This window comes from Lissotriton vulgaris, chromosome 8 (genome assembly GCF_964263255.1).
Source record: "Lissotriton vulgaris chromosome 8, aLisVul1.2, whole genome shotgun sequence".
Lineage (NCBI taxonomy): Eukaryota > Metazoa > Chordata > Amphibia > Caudata > Salamandridae > Lissotriton > Lissotriton vulgaris.
Window position 1 is genome coordinate 466,403,947 of NC_141696.1, and position 19,799 is coordinate 466,423,745.

A 19,799-nucleotide genomic window follows, 5' to 3' on the forward strand; every position below is an offset into this window, starting at 1 on the left:
AATTAGAGAGCATAATTTAGCGATTGACAAGTGCTACCCTGCCTTGCCATCGAAAACAGCTAAGATACTGGAGGATCCCGAAAACGATCCACTGTTGTCTTATCTGTTACGGTCACCTCCACCGTATGCACAAGGTGCTACAGCTCAACTTGTACCGAATGTCCAATTGCCGGTTGCTGGACAACCTGGTGTTCTTGTTCCTCAGAATCTAGTTCCTGTACCTCCTGTGGTTAATGTGAATATTCCTACGGCTCCTCCTCTTCCTGGGTTTCCGTCTTCTATACCTGTATCTGTCTCGCTTACACCTACTACATCACAGACTATTTTTCTCGATACTCCTAATGCTTCGCAATCTGGCTCTACTGTGTTCTCTACGTCTGCAAGTGTATTAACTCCACTTTCTGTACGTCGAAAAATAACTGATTCTGTTGCTAATATTCTGTCTCCTTTATATAAATCTTTAATTAAGACTCCTACTCCTGATTCAGTTCAAAGACGTAGTCAGCTACCGAGTACTGAAGAACGGGGAGTTTTAGATTCCACGGCTCTCAGATGGATTACGAAAGTTAGAAGATATAGTACGAGAGATGTACTAGATACGTTTATGCAATGGAAGGAGCCAACGCAACGGTACGTCTTTGATGAGATGTGCTCGTTGTTACGTGAGGAAATAGAGGAAGATGATGTTGAATCAGACTTGGAGGATTTAATTAAAATTCAAAAAGAGTTTGCTGCAGGAATGATAGTGGGTGATAATATAAAAGAAGCGATGGAACTTATTTTGAGTTTTAGGAATGATCCATCTCTTCGTTCGCCGAGAGATTTAGAGAAAGGTAAAATGAAGCCAAGTCGCCAATATCCTATGAGGGAGGTTCCTCCAATCTGGCGCGAAGCAATACAACGTGATGATAATGCAGGTATTGCAGCTGCTCCAGCACAGTTCCAACGAGTGTGGATACACATTCCATGGAAGCGAGCTGAAGTGCTAGCAGTGAAACAGGCCTTGCCAGATCCGCGTAAAAATCCAGCCGGATATTACAAGGAATTAACACAGACAGTTGAAGCTTGTATAATGAACTTAGCGGACATCGATATGTTATTTGGTAATGTAGTTCCACAACCAGTGTGGGCTAAAATTCGTAGAGAGGATCATCAAGCAGCCTTGGGTGGTGATTGGGCAGCTATCACTGCAGCGGATGGTCAGCAAACGGGTGGTGCAAAACCCGAACCCCTAATTGCTAATCTTCCAGGAAGAATAATTGACTTAATGAAGACTCTGATGCCTGCGTTGCGTGTTAATTGGGATAAATTATCGGCATGCAAGCAAAAGAAAGATGAAAGTGTCTCCGACTTCTTCACGAGGTTCGAAGAGACTTTTGTAGATCATAGTGGTCAGGATATGAGTACTGAAGGAGGACAGAGATTGTTTGTAGATAAATTTGTGCATAATTTGTTACCTGAATTATGCAATAAATTAAAGGATTCAGAGAGTGCGTGGGCTGTTTCCACAACTGCGCAAATACTTGCGACTGCACAGTACTACGAAAATAGGGATAAAGAGGAAAAGGAGAAATCAGAGAAGAAAACGAAAGATTTAAAGACCAAAGTTCTTTTACAGCAGGCGTATCCGCCTCGCACGAATCAGACTAATATGCAACAGAATTCGTATCAGAGGACAGATTATAGTTCAACCAGGCCTCAATATCAGTGGAATCAGTGTGCGTACTGTAAGAAAGAGGGTCACTACAAAAATGAATGTCCAATCTTAGCGCAAAATAATGCAGCAGCAGCTCAGAGAGGTCGTGGTGGTTTTGCGCAGAATTCTAGAGGTCGAGGACGAGGTGCTATGCCTCCGCAAACGAATGATCGTCCCTCCAATCACTTTGATCAACGAAATGTACAGTCAGCTCAACAGAATAGATCTCAGCAATATCTTGTTGAAGATTATTGTGAAGTGGATGAGGGATTTCAGCAAAATGGGTACTAGGACAGCCATGGACAGAGAGAGGGAGTAGTATCAGTTCCAGTGGATCAGAGTGGGCCTTATGTCGCAGTAGCAACATCAGGTGTAGTCGAACCGTTTCTGTTGGATACTGGTGCCGCAAAAAGTTCTATCATTCATGCGAAACTCCCTGGCGCACCTTTGTCTGGCTCAACAAATGTTTCCGTAGGTTTTTCAGGCGCCCCTGTTTACAACCCGATATCTGGTCCTTTGTCTATTTCTGTTGGACCGTGTCAATTGAAAGCACCCTTGATTTTGACGACAGGTTGTAATGAAAATCTGCTTGGTTTAGATTTGTTAAAACGACTATATGCGACATTGTACTGTTCTCCGGAAGGGGTACAGCTTACTTTGGGTAAAAATATCACTTCTCCGATGTACTTGTCAATGGACACACTCCCGCCAGAGCTGCGCTCACTCCCTGATTCTCTTTGGGCGACTGGTCCTAATGATGTAGGCCTTTTAGAAATACCACCGTATGTAGTAACTTTGAAAGCAAATGTAAAATTTCCAAGAATTCCTCAATATAAAATATCGAGTGAAGGAGAACGTGCACTTTTATTGATTGTGCAAGATTTGATTAAGAAAGGTGTGGTTGAAGAAACTCGAGGAAATGTTTGTAATAGTCCTGTATTGCCGATTCTGAAACGAACTGATCCTACGAAACCTCCAGTATATAGGTTTGTCATAGACCTTAGAGAAGTTAATAAAATTGTGGTTCCGCAATTTCCTGTGGTTCCAGACATTACTGCATTGTTAACATTGATTCCTGCTACAGCCACTTGGTTCTCAGTCATCGACTTGAAGAATGCCTTTTTCAGCATTCCGATAGCCGAGGAAAGCAGGGATATTTTTGGCTTCTGTCTAGGAGGTCGAAGTTTCAGATTTAAACGCGCTCCACAGGGCTACTGTGAAAGTCCATCTATTTATAGTCAAGCATTAAAAAGCCAGCTAGATTCTTTTGTCCTTCCTCCAGGTTCTGCCCTAGTACAGTACGTAGATGATCTTCTAGTGGCTGCCGATGACAAGGAAACTTGCAAAGCAGCTACAGTTTCGTTATTGCATCATTTGTCTGATTTGAATCACAAGGTGTCACCTTCTAAGATGCAATACTGCTGCCAAGAAGTGACCTACCTAGGTCATCTCTTGTCAAAGGAGGGAAGGAAGTTGACCCCAGAAAGAATAAAAGCAATTACGCAAATGAGTGTTCCACGCACACAGAGAGAAGTACGTGCCTTTTTAGGTATTACCTCCTACTGTAGGCAGTGGATTCCAAATTTTTCTCTTTTAGCGAAACCATTGGTAGCTTTGACTGGGAAAAATGTTCCGAGTCCGGTGCCATGGTCTGATGAATGTCAAGAGAGTTTTACTGAATTACGAAAAGCCTTGTGTTCAGCTCCTGTATTGGGTACACCTGATTACAGTAAGCCATTCACGCTCTACGTTCACGAGAGAGAAGGTTGCGCGTTGAGTGTCCTGACACAGAAGTTTGGTGATAAACAACGCCCTTGTGCGTATTTCTCATCAACATTAGATCCGGTAGCTAGAGCGTTGCCTAGTTGTTTGAGAGCAACAGCGGCAGCTGCGGCTTCCATTCGACAATCTGCTGGTTTGGTGATGAACAACATGCTAGTGGTCATGGTTCCTCATGCAGTGGATACACTCATGAACCGAACGAAGACACAACACCTTACCAGTGCGAGATTATCTGGTTACGAGCTGACACTACTAGCGAGTCATATTCAGATCAAAAGATGTAATGTATTGAATCCAGCAACGCTGTTGCCGACTGATCAAGAGTCGAGTGATTCTGAGCCACATGACTGCTGTTTTAAAACGGAGGAAGAGACAAAAGGACGCATCGATTTGAAAGATACTCCGTTACCCGATCCGGATGGTACGCTGTATGTGGACGGGTCATGTTTTAAATTGGAGAATGGTGATGTGACTGCTGCTTACGCGGTGACGACGTTGAAGACGATTGTGGAGACTGCAAGAGTGAGTCAGAATTCTGCCCAAGCTGTAGAATTAATAGCTCTAACGAGAGCATGTGTTTTAGCTGAGGGAAAGAGAGTGAATGTGTTCACAGATAGTCAGTACGCATTTGGCGTGGCCCATAGTTTTGGCCGGTTGTGGAGAGAAAGAGGTTTCATTACGTCCCATGGGACTAAGATTCAACATGGTCAGCTAGTTAACGACTTGTTGGAATCTCTAACCTTGCCGACTGAAGTTGCAATTGTAAAGTGCAGTGCTCATAAAGCAATCACGGATGATGTTGGACGTGGGAATGCTTTTGCTGATGAAATTGCTAAACAGACAGCTAGAGACATGATGAGTAGAATGTATGTTGCAACATCTGCAAGATGGATCGCTGAGTCTGGGATGTGTGAAGATACAATGGAAAGTGTGAAAGAGATTCAGAGAGAAGCAACTGAGGAAGAAAAACGTGTATGGAGAGAGAGTACGGGCAAGTTGGACTCGAATGGATGTTGGATTGATTTGACAGAACAGCAACGTTGGATGTTGCCGGATGCGTATGTGCTTGCAGTAGTGACAATGGCGCACGGAGTAGCACATATAAGTTCTAAAGGGATATGTAAGATGTTGGCTCCGGTCTGGAAGAATGATGGGATCAGTAAGTGTGCAGAGAGAGTGGTGAAAAATTGTATGGTGTGCTTGATGCATAATCCTGGCAAGGGAACTCCAACCCCAACTGGTCATTTCGCTCCTCCTTCCTGCCCCTTTGAAGTGATTCAGTTAGACTTCATTCACATGGAACGCTGTAATAATTTGAAATACGTCTTGGTGGTGGTTTGTGCTTTTTCCAGGTGGATAGAAGCATACCCACTGAAGGACAATACTGCCTTATCAACTGCCAAAATTCTTCTCAAAGAATATTTCCCTAGATTTGGAATGCCACGGATTGTATGGTCAGATAACGGAAGTGAGTTTATAGGGAAAGTTATGCAGAGTGTATGTGCAGGCCTAGGTTTGAAACAAAAATTTCACAGTGCGAACCATCCCCAGTCAGCTGGTTTAGTGGAGGGTTATAATGGCACCCTCAAGCTGAAGATAGCTAAGATACAGGCATCCACAGGTTTGGCTTGGCCAGACGCACTTCCTTTGGCTCTGTTATCCACAAGAGCGACTGTACATTCTCGAGTGGGGCTTAGCCCTTACGAGATTGTATTTGGTCGTCCTGCCAATATTTGGGGGGTACCAAGACCAAGGGAGTTCAGACAGCTGGAATATCCTATGTTGATAGACTACCTTTACGACTTGACTGCTAAATTGAGTCTTATTCATCAACAGGTTTTCGATGCACTGCCAAAGCCTCCGGAGAGTCCAGGGCATCAACTGAAACCCGGCGACCAAGTGGTGGTCAGAAATTTTGCGAGGACAAAGAATCTTCAGCCCCGCTACGTCGGCCCCTTCCAGGTCCTACTGACAACAAGGACAGCAGTTCGTGTGGCTGGACGCAAACACTGGGTACACGCGTCACATGTAAAGCGTGTACCCTTGCCACTACCTTACGACGACTGGGTGAAAAAGGGAATTGGTGCCTCCGAAACTGACAGCACACCGAAGTTCATCCCTTTCAGCGATGCCGAATTGATTACTGACACTCCAAAATCTGACTCTCCTCCTGAAAAGACTCTTTTGAACACTGAACATTTGTCTCCAGCATCAGAAGACACTTTGCTATCTGCGAACTTAAACACTGCAACAGCTGCTAATGATACACTATTTTCCGATCAGACGATACCTGCGAAACAGAAATACAATTTGAGAAAACGTAAAATGGACAAATAAAGCAGGCAACTGCATATTGTGATTTTGATATATTGAACATTTGATATTGAACATTTGCCTTCAGCCAGGAAGTTTGCTATTGTTTATTTTTTTTAAATTGCCTTGCCGTCTGGGTAGCCGTAGGGTCGTGGCTGTGTGCCTAGTTTGAATTTGCAGGGGTCTGACACAAGGTCGATCTTTCTGTTGGTTCTGGGAACTCCCAGGGCTGACAGAGGCATTTTCATCTACGTACACATCATCAGTGGTCGCGAGCGGATTGTAGAAGATGGAGCTTCCTGCGCTGCAACGAGAAAATGTGATTTATGTTCGCAGAAACAGACTGTACAGAATTCTTCGTAGCAAATGCTTTTTGATGCAATGTGCCGTTACATTTTTGATTATTTTAGCAACATTGGTGGGTGGAATCGTCTTTAGTATAAATCTGATTTTTGTGCCAGTTACTACAGTACCTCCCCTTGATCCTGCCATTTCTACTGTTTCTTCTATACACTCTTTTCACTCGTTTCCTGAACATGAGCAAGCCCGACGCACAGAGTTCATTAACAACACTTTTGTACAGCTCTTGCACCAACACCAACTGGTAGTTAACACTACAGACTGCTGGGTGTGTGGCTTGATACCCCACACTATGGATAAAGGTATTCCCTATCTGGTTTTGCCTTTCAGCTACAATGGATCATTTCAGGCCCTTCAAACCATCTTTGCTTATGCCCTTGAAACCTATCCCCCGCGTCCACCACGTTCCACTAGATATAACTCTGCCAACAAAGCTTTAGTCCAGGGAATTATTGACATGATCAAGGATGTCAATAATACTCCATCATACCCTAGAGACGAACTACGAGTGTATTTAAGTTGGAATACTTCAGAGTATCGCCTTAGTTTAGGAGAAAGCAAGCGTAGAAGCTCAACTCCAATCTGGGTCGTACCTCACCGAGGTCAGGTCTGTTTGCAAGGTAATGGGAGAAATCCGAAAGCTCAGCTAGGGAGGAGTGAGTGCGTTGAGACTTATGTGTTTCCGGCTAACTCTTCCCCTGCCTTCCTTACCGCTAGGGGTACCTATTTCATTTGTCGAGACCGAGCTTATACATGGTTGCCTGCTGACTTTTCAGGTTCATGTTATATTGCTCGATTGTTGCCTCCAACATACACTGCTTCACCTGATTACCACAGAACCAGAATAGCGAGAGGTGTCTTCAGTAAGGAAGATACTGCTGGTCAGGAAGCTGGAGACTTCTTCAAAGGCTTCCTTCCGTTCTGGGGGCCTATGGCCAATAGTAGAAACATACGTCAGCTAACACGGGTAGTTGAATCTACTATTACTGAAACTGCTGGTGCCCTTAGCAATCTGACAGCTGAGCTTCAGGCGGATAGACTCATGACATTGCAGAACCGTATGGTTCTAGATGTTATACTTGCAGATCGAGGTGGGGTATGCAGAATGATCCAATCGAGCTGCTGTGTCTTTATTCCTAATAATGCTCCAACAGTCTATGAGGCGATCTCTAAGCTACACAAGATTTCCGACTCTATACATGTAGACAAGGGAAACTGGTCCTTTATGGAGTGGTTTTGGACTCTGATTTCAGCGTGGGGATGGAAGGTTCTAATGGTCATCGGTGTCATCTTAGTATTCCTGTTCTCATGCTGCCTGATTATCCAGTGTGGTCCTGCTCTGTGTAGTCTTTGCGCTGCAACTTGTCTCAGAAAACCACCTGCGTTTGGAGAAAAGGCACGAGAAAGGATGATGATACAACAACATGTCACTGACCTGATGAGCATAGAACTAGACTCTGATATAGACTGAGTAATTGCCTATGTAAGGGCAAAAGGAGGGTCTGAGGTTCCGTGACGATTTGAACCCGTGTTTTCAAGTTTGTCGGAAATACATAATATTAGTATCAGCGAACCGCAAATGATCCATTTAGCCTATCCTGGTGTTTTCGCTACGATACGAGCAAGAGCACTCCTGTTATGAACACATTTCTGATCTACCCACGGCATCCATCTTAGATCATGTCCGCCATTTTGTGTTTCTTGCCCTCACATATGCAATAACCTCTGATCACTTCATTTCGATTAAGGACATGTAGCCTTAGCCGGAGATTCACCTCTTTCAAGACACGTGTGCCTTAAACCAGATCACGCTGTAGCTGCATGACTCGACAAAGGCTGCCTCCTCTGCCCGAGGCCAGCCCACCTGAACTGGTTCTCGTGTCCATTGTTCCGATCATGATTAGGCGGCCGAAGCCGGTAGCCTTGCCCATTTACAACCCACAAACATCTCTTATCCCGCTTTTCTATCTCCTGCACCTGGCTCTGCTCCTTTCCTTCTGGGCCTTTATTAGGGGGAGGTAACGAACTTTACGATGAGGCGGTCCGGCTCTTGAATGCAATATTGACAAGGGATTGTGATGGACTAGTGGGAACCCCTCTTCGTGATGTTTGGCATCAGATATTATCGACAGTTCCTGTGTAACGCCAAATATTTATTGTTTAAGACACAAAGGTTTAGGAATGTACTAGCATGTGAAATATTTGCCTAAAGCACAATTTTTAGTATATAAGGAGCAACCCTCAATGTACAAATCGAACAGGCTCCTAGTCTCTGCCCGTGTGTAGATTCTGTGACTTCTGTGTCCCTGCAGTAATAAACCTTTGGTCTTTGACGCCACCATCGAGAAGCCCGTGTTTCTGTTCATTTGCGCACCAAGGCAGGTGGAACTCCGGGGTCTTTGGGTGTTGTTCCCTGACACCTCTAGACGGAACCAAAAAGTCCAGAACTCCACGTCCCATTCGGGGTTACAAATGCAAAAAGAAAAATTGATGGACAGAATGCAGAACAATGTCATACATGTACCCCAGTACAGAGATCTGGGTCTAAATCCATCGTTGTTTTGCTCCCCATGCCATTCTAGTTTGTACCCAGCCATATGCAAATCAGTCCTGACCTTGCGCCCAATGGGAACAGTCCAGCCGAACTGCCAGGCAGGTCGTCCCTGGACTGGAAACAAGCATCCTAGGACCAGTTTCAGGGTTTCACCCCTCATCAGCCAGGGTAGCAGATCTCTTGACTGGGGGTGAATGTTTGATTTGCTCTGCATTCCGTCTATCATCTGTGTGTCTTTTGCTTTCTTGCCCTAAGTGTGCTGGGTATGCCCACATGTGGGTCTTGGGTTCACTGTGCCACTGGATTCAAGCTAGCCTGGCTGATCAGGGGTGATGCCCCGAAACCGGTCCCAGGATGCTTGTTTCTGGTCTAGGGTAGACATGGTTTGGCAGTTTGGGCTGGACCGTTCCCATGAGGCACAGGGTTAAGACTAATTTGCATACAGCTGGGTCTAAACTGGTGTGGCGTGGTTAGCAAAAGAATGATAGATTTAACTCAGATCTCTTGACTGGGGATGATTGTTTGATTTGCTCTGCATTCCGTCCATCATCTGTGTGCCTTTTGCTTTTAATGCACAAGGAATGCCAATTACAGCACCTCTCTGTCATAGAATCACCTCAGTAGAACTGCTTTAGGGGCTTCATAACAATGTCTTTACACCTTCACTATGCCAGGATTTATATCTTTGGGAATGTGGCAAGACCCACATTGTCCATATTTGTACATTTCTCTGAAAGACAGGGTAATGCTTCATGCTGTAAAATGATCAAGCCGTTCCTTCAGCCAAGTGATTTTAATCAGATCCTTGCGAAGCCCTTGTTGCTATTGGGAATTGACTACCTGAACTTTATTTTGGTGGATATGCCTAATTATTTGCTAACCTCCACTCAGCAGCAAGGGCCTTAGTGTGTGTCATGCGAGTAGGATATTCCAAAGAAACACTCCTGGACTTCCTTCCAATGCAAGTTTATTTATTTATTTATTTATTTAAGAGTTTCATATAGCGCTGGCTGGACCTGGAGGTATCAGAGCGCTTTACATGAGGTTCCACAAAATTACAAGATTACATCAGTTTCAATTTACATCAGTTGCTAGACAAACAATTACAAGAGCATAGAAGACGAGATAAGTGAAGTGTAGAGGGGAAGGGGGTAAGGGTAAAGGGGTGGGAGGGAGATACAGCAGAAAGACGAAGGAAAGTCTGCCCAAAGTCCGGCTCGGTAGGTGACGGTCGAGGGGGAAGCCCCAAAACCCATCTCCTCTATAGCTATCAGGTAGCTCTATCGGGCTTTGGCCAAGTAGCTAGGTCTTAATGGGAAACATTTAAAGAACATGGAGGGCATAATAAATGGAGCGTAGAGGTGAGGGGACAAGGAAGGTGAGAAAGGGAGAATAGAGGAAGAGACAATGAGGAGAGATGAAATGAAGTCTGTCTAAAGGCCGACTGGGTAGGTGACGACCAAGGAGGGAGTCCCCGGCCCATCTCCCCTATAGCTAAACCAGGTAGCTCCATCGGGCATCAGACAAAATAGTTCAGTCTCAATACATTGAGAGAAGAGAGAAGGCGAGACATAAATAGAGGGAGGATGCGGGAAGAGATGACAAGGAGAGACGAAAGGAAGTCTGGCTAAAGACCGACTGGGTAGGTGACGTCCAAGGAGGGAATCCCCGACCTGTCTCCCCTATAGCTAAACCAGGTAGCTCCATCGGGCATCAGACAAAATAGCTAAATCTCAAATGACGAGGGAAAATTCACAGGTAAACAGGGTCGGGACTAGGGCCAGGAACAGGTGAGGGCAGAGGTCAGTAGCAGGAAAGTGGAGAGGAGTAGAGCTTGGAGGGGTAGGGGGTAGGTAGTTCGGTAACAGTTACATGGTTACAAACAGTTACTGGAGCATGGTGATGCATACTCAAAAAAAGACAAACAAATAGAAATGTTACAAAGGTACATGATACAAGACGAATGTGGCATGGGAGGAAGAGGGGTGAGGTAAGGGAACAGAGGTAGAACCCTTTGTCATGAGGTGAGGTACAAGGGCTACCCTCTGGAAATTAATGGGTCTTTGGGGGAAGTAGCTGTAAAAGTGAGATGCTTCATGGGTTACAATGCCTTTCAAAAGTAGCTGGGTCCAGTGTTCATTTTCAACCACTGTATGGTGCAGAACAGACAACTGCAGATGGAATCATCTGTCATGAAAGTTCTGAAACATGGGAAACTCAAAAGGGCTTGCAACTTGGAAAGACTACTATGATCAGAAATGTGAACAATGTCTTCACTATTGCATTCCACACATCTGTAGCTAAACTACATACAGCCAAGGGTTGCAGATGGACCACCTCAAATGCAACATCTGTCAAAGAGGACCACTTTTAGTTCAGAAGTGTCTTTTGTAGCTTTTTCGTCAGTTGCAAGCACTGCTCTTGAACATCCTACTTCTGTGCCAGTACAAAGTGGGCAATATAGCAATATGAACATTTTGCCATCTGGGCACTGTGATAGTCGTGCTGAGTGGTGATGTGATATTGTTGAACATGGATGTGACTCCCTTCAGCCTTGTTCATGTTCCTTTTTTGCTCTTTAGTGTTGACCTTTCTGCTTCTCAACCCATTTTTGTCACTTCCTTTAGCCACCTGCTTGTTTAAAAATAGATGAGATATATGAATGGTAGCCATAGACTTTTCTATGTGTGTCTAGTGTTCGCAAAAATTGAACCTTTGATTTTTTAAAAATGTTTCTAATCACCAAATGCAAGAAAAGGGAACATCATTTTTAAATTTGAATATGACAAAATGTTGGCTCTTAAAAGAACCTGTAGGTGAGAAAAGTATGGACATTATGATTGAGGAAGAGCAGGATGCACACCATTTCAGCACTTCCTATATATTTTAAACAAATAACTCTCTTCGGAAAAAAGTACTTTGTGTTAAAATGCATGCTAAAATTGATTGGGACTGCTAAAACTGAAGTCGCCCACGTGTGCAGTCATAATGATGTTCTCCAAGACTGTTCTCCAAGTTATACCACTTAGCCTACTTTTGGCTCAAAAGATCAATGGATACCCCATAATCCAACACATAGGAGCAATGACACAAAACATGTTGTGACATCCTTTGCAACTTCTAAGGAAGAGAAGAAATGCTTTTTCTTTGGGGGGGGGGGAACACTTCAGAAATAAGCTGTGAGACACTGATTCCCACAAGTCACCTGACTGGCTCAATAGAATCCACATATGATAACAAACAGCTCATTCACATAAGCTACATTGTGAGTGGCCATTCTAAACCAATGACTACTGCGAATGTTTATGAATAGTAACTGACGCACCACATCATAATTAAAAAAACTGCCTTTTTCAAAGGTACTGTTTGAAGAAGAATGCAATGCCAGTTAATGATTAGGGACATTACAATCTGGTAAAAAAATTACTAAGTCAACATCAGACAACCATACATTATCAGTATACGAACCAGCAGATCACATTTTTATAAAGATTCGAAATAGACATTGAAACTCATTAAAACAATTAAAGTTGAAGAGGTGTTAAGATTCAGCAAAATATAAAAAGACAAGAAATTCAAAAGCCTTCATCCTTACATATCACCAATGACATACGTATTCAAGCTTAACCTCCAGCCATATTACAGTGTCTGTAACATGCAATTGGATGGGAAATATGCATTTCAATTGTTCTTATTTTTTTTTATTAGATATGCATTGTTTGATGAGGCATGATTATTTAATGTTGGTTGTTGTAATGGTTAATGTTGTAAAAGGTGTAAATTGGTGTCCAAATAATACTAAGAAACTGATCAATAGACATAATGTACTTATTACACAGCTTTATTATATATTGTGATGGTGTGTATGTATTATTTTACTTTTAAAATCTGTGTAACTCACTGTAATTTATGAGCAAGGATCTTTTTTAGTTTTTTTTTAGGGTGTGTCACAGTACTGTTGTAAAGGTCACTGTGCCATTAGCAGTTTCAGATCAAGCTTAATATATGATTTTAATGTGTCGGCATACATTCGTACTACTCTGTATGTAGAAATTAATTGTGAATTTCATTAAAATAATGTTTTGTGAAAAAGTTTAATGCGCTGTGTATCAAAAAGTGACATTTTTTACACTGAGTAACATTTTTAATATGATGATGAGAATAGAAGTAGGTGAAACCTGCTGTTTGGACGTGAGTATGAATACACCTTGGAGATACCCAGTAGGGACCATCTCACAGGGAAAGCCAGGACGGGTTTCCCAGCGGTCTACAGTGCGGAGATACCCCATGTGGGGTGATTCAGGCGCTTTACAAGACATCATTACATTACATTACATAATGATGTATAGAAGACCAAAATATCCATTGAAATGTATTACACATGTTTAATGGTATGTGTGGCTGGGTATTAAAGGAGGACTTTAAATATCTTTAAGAATAATGTTGCATAGAAGTTATATGTTTTTTAAATGTATACATTATTTATAGTATGGAATGAGTGAGAATTAAGAGTAGGTGACTATGTCAAAGGCAAAAGATAAGGGAAAAGGTTAACTTTAGCATTTCCTGTTTTTTTTAGGTTTGTAGCATAGCCAATGTCAATGTATTAGTCATTCTTAACGCTTCTTCAGCTTTAGATTTGTTAGATTTTATTTGTTCAGCACTGGGTTTTAATGGAAACTTGAAGAAGATGCACAATCAGTATAGCATACCTGAAATTCCTTATCATAAAACTGAATAAGGTCTTTGAATCCATTTTTGGGGTCTGGGATTGGTGGAAACAATTTCTGTTGTAACCGATACCTGAAGAAATGAAACAGATTTAGAAGGTGAAGTCACTGAATGTAGCATGTGGCTTTGTCACTTTCAATTTACTTCACTGTTTTGTTTCAAGTCTACTTCACATAGTTTCCTTTTCAAACTGTGTCAAAAAATAACATCATGGTAACAACAAACTGACTTCTAATGCTTGTTGCACACTACTACAAACAATGAATACCTACCTTCCTCCATATACTTTATCTACTACTGTCATACTTGTTTTTTTCCCAATGCCTTCTAGTGAGCATATCCACCACCACATGACCTAAGACGAATAATATTACACATTATGTGAATAGTGAAGTAAACAACACAAATACAGATGTCTTCGTGAATTCTCTTCGCACATATCCAGCATGGGTCCTTTGCAGCTTTGTGCCGACCAGGGCTGGGACTCAAGGGCGTGGGGCTAGGTGATGGCCCCTTCAAGAAATGTCAGAGCCTACATAGTCCCAGGGTAAAGCATAGGCCTTCTGATTAGCTGGCTGTAGCACTGATTCAGGCTCCTAATTCCATGCTGAATTCAACCAATGAAAAGGTAGTTCACTTGCGTCCTCGCCCAATAAACATGCTGCAACTGTGCAAGAAAGTACAGTTGCCATTTTGTGAACTGCATGATGTGTTATCTGTGATATTTTGGTTTTCAGTTTTCATTTAGTCGCGTACAATCAGAAATAAATAATTGAAGAATGTATTAAGTCTTAAGAACATGGCAATAGGTATTTTAATGCTATTATACTGCAATGTCACTTCTTCGAGACAAACGGGTGATATCTCATAAATAAATGTTTTTGAGCTGTAGGCTTAAGGTAAACACAAGGAGATGATGGACGAAGCGCTGAAACTTTTCAGACACTCACCCCCAGTCACAGATCTGGGTGGATGTATGATGTTACAACGCATGCTTTCACCACGCATGCCGTTACAACGCAGTTTTTACAACGCATACCATTACAACGCATAGCGCTTTGGGGTGCTGGATAGTGAATAGTTTAATTTACTATTCCAACTCCAGTCCCCGTGGATAGTAGGGAAGTTGTTGGATAGTAAATTAAATTTATTCCCTATCCTAGAGCGCCCCCCAGCGCAATGCGTTGTAATGGTTTGAATGTAATGGTTGCGTCGTAATGGTAGTGCGTTGTAAAAGTTTCGTTGTAAAGGCTGTTTACCATCTGGGTTGAATCCATCATCATTATTTAGCTCACTTCGCCACCCCAGTTCAGACACAGCTATTGCAAATCAATCTTGGCCCTGTGCCTCCTGGGAACAGTCCAGCCAAACTGCCAAGCCATGTCTTCCCTGGACCAGAAACAAGCATCCTGGGACCCATTTTGGCGTAACATCCGTCTTCAACCAGGCTAGCTTGAATCCAGTGGCAAAGTGAAAAAGGACAATTAATCAAAAAGGGACTAGCTGGGATGGGGTTGGTATGATATTATATTATAATCATAATGGTGACTCAGTATTGTTTTGTCAAATGGTGATGGCACCTGCTGGGTGTCTTTTGAAAGCCCTCACCCACCAACCTAGTTGGTGGCATGCTTCATCATCGGGCCCACCCAGTGACACCTAGCGTGTCCCGGGTGTGCTGCGACGCCTGATTACAGCGGAGCAGGTATGTCACTGTGTGTGCGGTGAAGGGTGTTAAGTAAGTGAGCTTAAAACGGCTTGGCGGGGGTCCCAGTACCCAGAGGGTAAGGACACTTTATTAAATGGGCCTCCGCCAGCGGTTACAAATAAGGCTGTGGGACGTTAGAGGAGAGTTACGACCTCCTACGTCCTTTGATGTGTCAACATGTTTCAGCCAGTGCCTTATCAGTAATCTGGCTTTCTTCAGGACAGATAAAAGTGTGTGTGATTAAAATTAGGGGATGTGTAGTGCAGGCTATGTGTCTACACGCCCTAAAGTGTATCTAACTGCGAGAGGGGGGATTCCCTTCTCAAGATCACCTGTACAAATAACATAAAGGGACATAGACAAAACATACAGTGGAGAAAAGAGTCACTTGGAGATATTTTATCATGGGTAATGACAGCCGGCTTAATAGCGATGGGGTGCAGGCTATTGGCGGCTCAAGTGTAATGGTACTGGTGGTACCATTATGGTGAAAAATCGCACTAGAACTTCGATGGTGAAGTGGTTTTAAAAAACCGAAATTGTTCAACAGTGGTGAAGAAAGTGAAAAAATCAGGCGTAAGGGCTATGGCTTACTCTAGTTTTAGGTTGATTTAGCTTCAAGGTTATTGAAGTGGCAAGGGGTTGACCCTATATGGGAAACAAAGGTAGGACCACTGGGGTTAGGAGACCTGTTGGGAAAAAGGGGAAGAGTAGTAGCGCTTACCCAACGTAGAGGTGGTAGATCAGCATACTCACAGGATTTCTGGTCAGCGCCGGCGTGGGACCTGTTGTGCCTCCTTCGCAGAACCGGTAAGTAATGGCTGGTTCTGCCGGTTTATATACTGATGCTGATAGGCTAAGTGCGGGCACCTGGAGGTGGAAGGAATGGTGAAAAGACTCGAATTCTCGAGTCATGATCGCGCTCAGGTGTGCCGGTTGCCTAGCGCTGTTGCGCGTTGTGGTGGTTCATGTTCGCGCATGCGCGAAGGGATTGATTAATCGGGCACATGCACAGTGGAGTAGTATTGCCGCGCATGCGTCTGGAGGGAGCGTTGTGCTAGGCGCCGGGTTTGAGCACAGAACTACTGTTATCTGTACACGTGCTGGCTCTGGGCATGCGGCCGAGGGATGGGGCATGCGAGGTGCCAGATTATCATGATAGGAGGCAAGATGACCCTCTCTGATAATACGGATATGTGAAAATGTGATTATATTAAAAAACGGCTTGTCATGAAGGCTGATGATATTTTGGGAGCGCAGTTATGGTGACAAGCGGGGGCAACAGGACCCAATATTCAAGGATAAGACGACCCAATATGAAAAGGGGCTCTAGGGGTTACTCAGATAGTAGGTAATCACACGCTGGACAGAGAGTTCCAGGGGATGGCATCGTTTAGGCCGTGTGTAGCTGTGGAAAGACGGTATATCCATCTTTGTTCTTTATTGAGCAGTTTTTTATCATTATTGATGGGACTTTCAGGGATTTGCTCAATGACTGTCCAGGAGAAGTCATTGGGTGTGTGGCAGTGGGTGATGAAATGGTTAGTCAATTTACTGATGTTCTTTTTGCATCGCATCGTGCTGCGATGCTCGGTTATCCTGGTTCTGATTTTACGTGTGGTCATGCCCACATATCTGAGGCAACACGTACACGTAAGTAAGTAAATAACATTCCGTGAGTTACAATTGGTGTGGCTCCTTTGGGACCAGATTTTGTTAGGTTCCAGGTTTAAAGTTTTTTGTGTGGGATGTGAGATGGCATACACTGCAGTCGTTGCAGGGGTAATGTCCTGTGACTTTGGGCATGCCCCAGGCATTGAGTATTGTATTCTCCGCTGGTTTTGGTGGTGGTTTTGGGCGGGTGCTGACTAGTTGGTCTCGCAGGTTATGGCACTTCTTGTAAGCAAACCTTGGTAACTCCCAGTTCCTCTGTCCTGAATTGATGATTCTCCAATGCTTCTTGATAATTTTTGCAACCTCGTTGGAGGCAGTATTGTAAGTTGTGACACAAGTTGTAGGTTGTTCCTCATCTTCTTTGGTGATATCCTCCAGTAGTGCTTCCCGGTTTTGGTTTCTGGCCCTTTTCTGAGTTTTCTTAATGATGGCCTTAGGGTAACCGCGTTTTTCTAGTTTTTTGGCTAGATCCGTAGATTGCGATTTGTAATCATTCACATTTGAGCAGTTTCTTCTGATCCGAAGGAACTGGCCAAACGGTAGGTTTTCTTTGAGAGGCCGAGGTTGGAAACTGGTGAAATGGAGCAATGAGTTCCTCGCTGTGGGTTTATAGTAGGTGGTGGTCACTAGTGTTCCATTCATGGCTGTTATTTGCAGGTCTAGGAAAGGGAGTTGGCGGTTACTGGCTGTGCTCGTAAAGTTCAAATATGGGTCTCTGCTGTTAAGCCAGTTTAGGAAGTTGTCCAGTTCATGCTGTGAACCTTGCCAGATGACCAGTATATCGTCAATATACCTGTGCCATTTCAGGATATGATGTTTGAACGGATTGGAATCCACGGCGATGTTGGTGCTTTCGAAGTGGTGTACATAAAGTCCAGCCACACTCGGCGCAAAAACACTGCCCATGGAAGTTCCATTTGTTTGCAGGTAGAAGGTGCCGTCGTACTCGAAATAGTTTTCTTTCAAAGCGAGGGCTGCACATGCCAGTACGAAGCTCCTCGGAGTGTGAAAAGGCCAGGGTGATGCTTCCAGGATGTCATGTAGTACCTGCAGGGTGGCATCTTGTGGAAGACTGGTGTACAGGCTTTCCACGTCAAGCCCTACCAGTAATTGGGTGTCGGGGTCGAAGGTAATGTTGTTGATTACCTGCAATAGGTGTTTGGTATCCTTAATGTAGGAGGGGGTCTTTTGTACCAGGGGATTCAGGAAGAAGTCACAGTATCTAGAGAGTGGTTCTAGTACGGAGTTGATGCCCGATACAATGGGTCTTCCAGGGGGTGGGATCACCCCTTTGTGTACTTTGGGTACTGTATAAAAGTACGGTATTAAGTGAAAAAGGAACCTATGTCTGGGCATACCCTGCCAACTTAGAACGAACAAAGCAAACACAAGGAGATGATGGACGGAGAGCTGAAACTTTTCAGACACTCACCCCAGTCACAGATCTGGGTTGAATCCCTTATCATTCTTTAGCTCACTTCGCCACCCCAGTTCAGTCACAGCTATTGCAAATCAATCTTGGCCCTGTGCCTCATGGGAACAGTCCAGCCCCAACTGCCAAGCCGTGTCTTCCCTGGACCGGAAACAAGCAACCTGGGACCGGTTTCAGGGTAGCACCCCTCTTCAGCCCGGCTAGCTTGAATCCAGTTGCAAAGTGAGCAAGGGACCCACATCTGGGCATACCCTCCCAACTTAAGGTGGACACAGCAAACACAAGGAGATGATGGACAGAGCGCTGAAACTTTTCAGACCACCTTAGTTTTATGCAGGTGCATGTGGTCAGGATTAGGGGTCATTTCAGTGTAGTTGGCTGAGAGGCAATTGTTCTAGGAAAAATGTGCAAAGGAGATGACAAGTTTTTATTGTTTGCACAGATGTGATGGCATCTAAATGGGAAAAGTTAATGTCAGATGGAGGGGGCAGGGGTTTAAAAGAAAACAGATGGAAGCTAGTGTGTTATATTCTGGTCTTCTCCTTCTCTGCTGCTCAGCCTGTGTGTGTGATGTCATTGGAACGTTCGTGTATGCATGGTTTGAATGTGTGATCAGTTTGAGTGAGTGGGGCTGAGCAGCTGGATGCTGCTCCCGGTGGGGCCTTCCTTACTACCAACTATGTCTAATAAACCAACTTAAGAATACCTACTATTATTGGATTTACATATTTTACAATGTACATTTAACATTGTAACATAGTGGCAGACCATACTGTAGCCAGAGAGAAGAGAATCATTGACCACAAGGAGAACCAGAGTATCATTAATTGGTTGTGCATGATGCAAACAAAGACGTCCCACAAAAGGAAGACAGTGAAACAGATTTGTGTAATATAATGTTCAAAACATAAGAGAGGTTAGCAAGTGTAAGGTTTAGAGTGATAAGATAAAGTGAAACCAATGGAGCAACAATTTTGGCAGAGTAGAGGGGGAGAAAAACAGATTATAGATGGGAAAGAAGTGACAAAAAAGATGTAGCAAAAGAGAGGAGACACAGAGATAGGATGCAAGTTCCCTGTGTTTAAGTAGCTAATGGAGGGCTCCAAAACAGAATCCAGAAATCTGTGAGCCAAAATGGTACAATAATAAAGACAATCTGATAAAGAAGCAAAGAGGAGAGATGCGTGGTGTATGAGAGGATCCAGGGCAGAGGAAGTAGAATTGGCACCAGTGAGAAGTGGTCACTTGAGGTTCCAAACATGGAACAAATGAGGTGTACAGGGAGGGGGGATGTTGAAGAAAAATGGCACAGGTAGGGTTAAAGAACAAAGGAAAGAAGGGTGAAGAAGGACAACCAAGTAAATCCAGTGTGGCGAGCCTAAAATGAATGAGCAAGGGGCATGGAGGTGGATGCTAATTAAATATATTGATGGCCAATGGTCGGTGAGAAGCAACAGAGAAAATACATTTATTGGAAATATCGTTGGTAAAAAAACACAAACGCCTTTAAGGGTTGAGGGAGATGTAAAGTCAGAGGACAATTTTGTCT

General features: G+C 43.7%; 1 protein-coding gene across 2 annotated transcripts in view; it reads right to left on the bottom strand.

The window, feature by feature from the left end:
• Positions 1-19,799, bottom strand: part of LOC147697186 (granulocyte-macrophage colony-stimulating factor receptor subunit alpha-like) — a 328,625-nt gene that overhangs the window by 5,137 nt on the left and 303,689 nt on the right. For both annotated transcript variants that reach the window (XM_086934253.1, XM_086934255.1), the window contains exon 10: positions 13,418-13,508. In XM_086934253.1, coding sequence (XP_086790379.1) covers positions 13,418-13,508 — 91 coding nt within the window. The remainder of the gene's footprint in view (positions 1-13,417; positions 13,509-19,799) is intronic.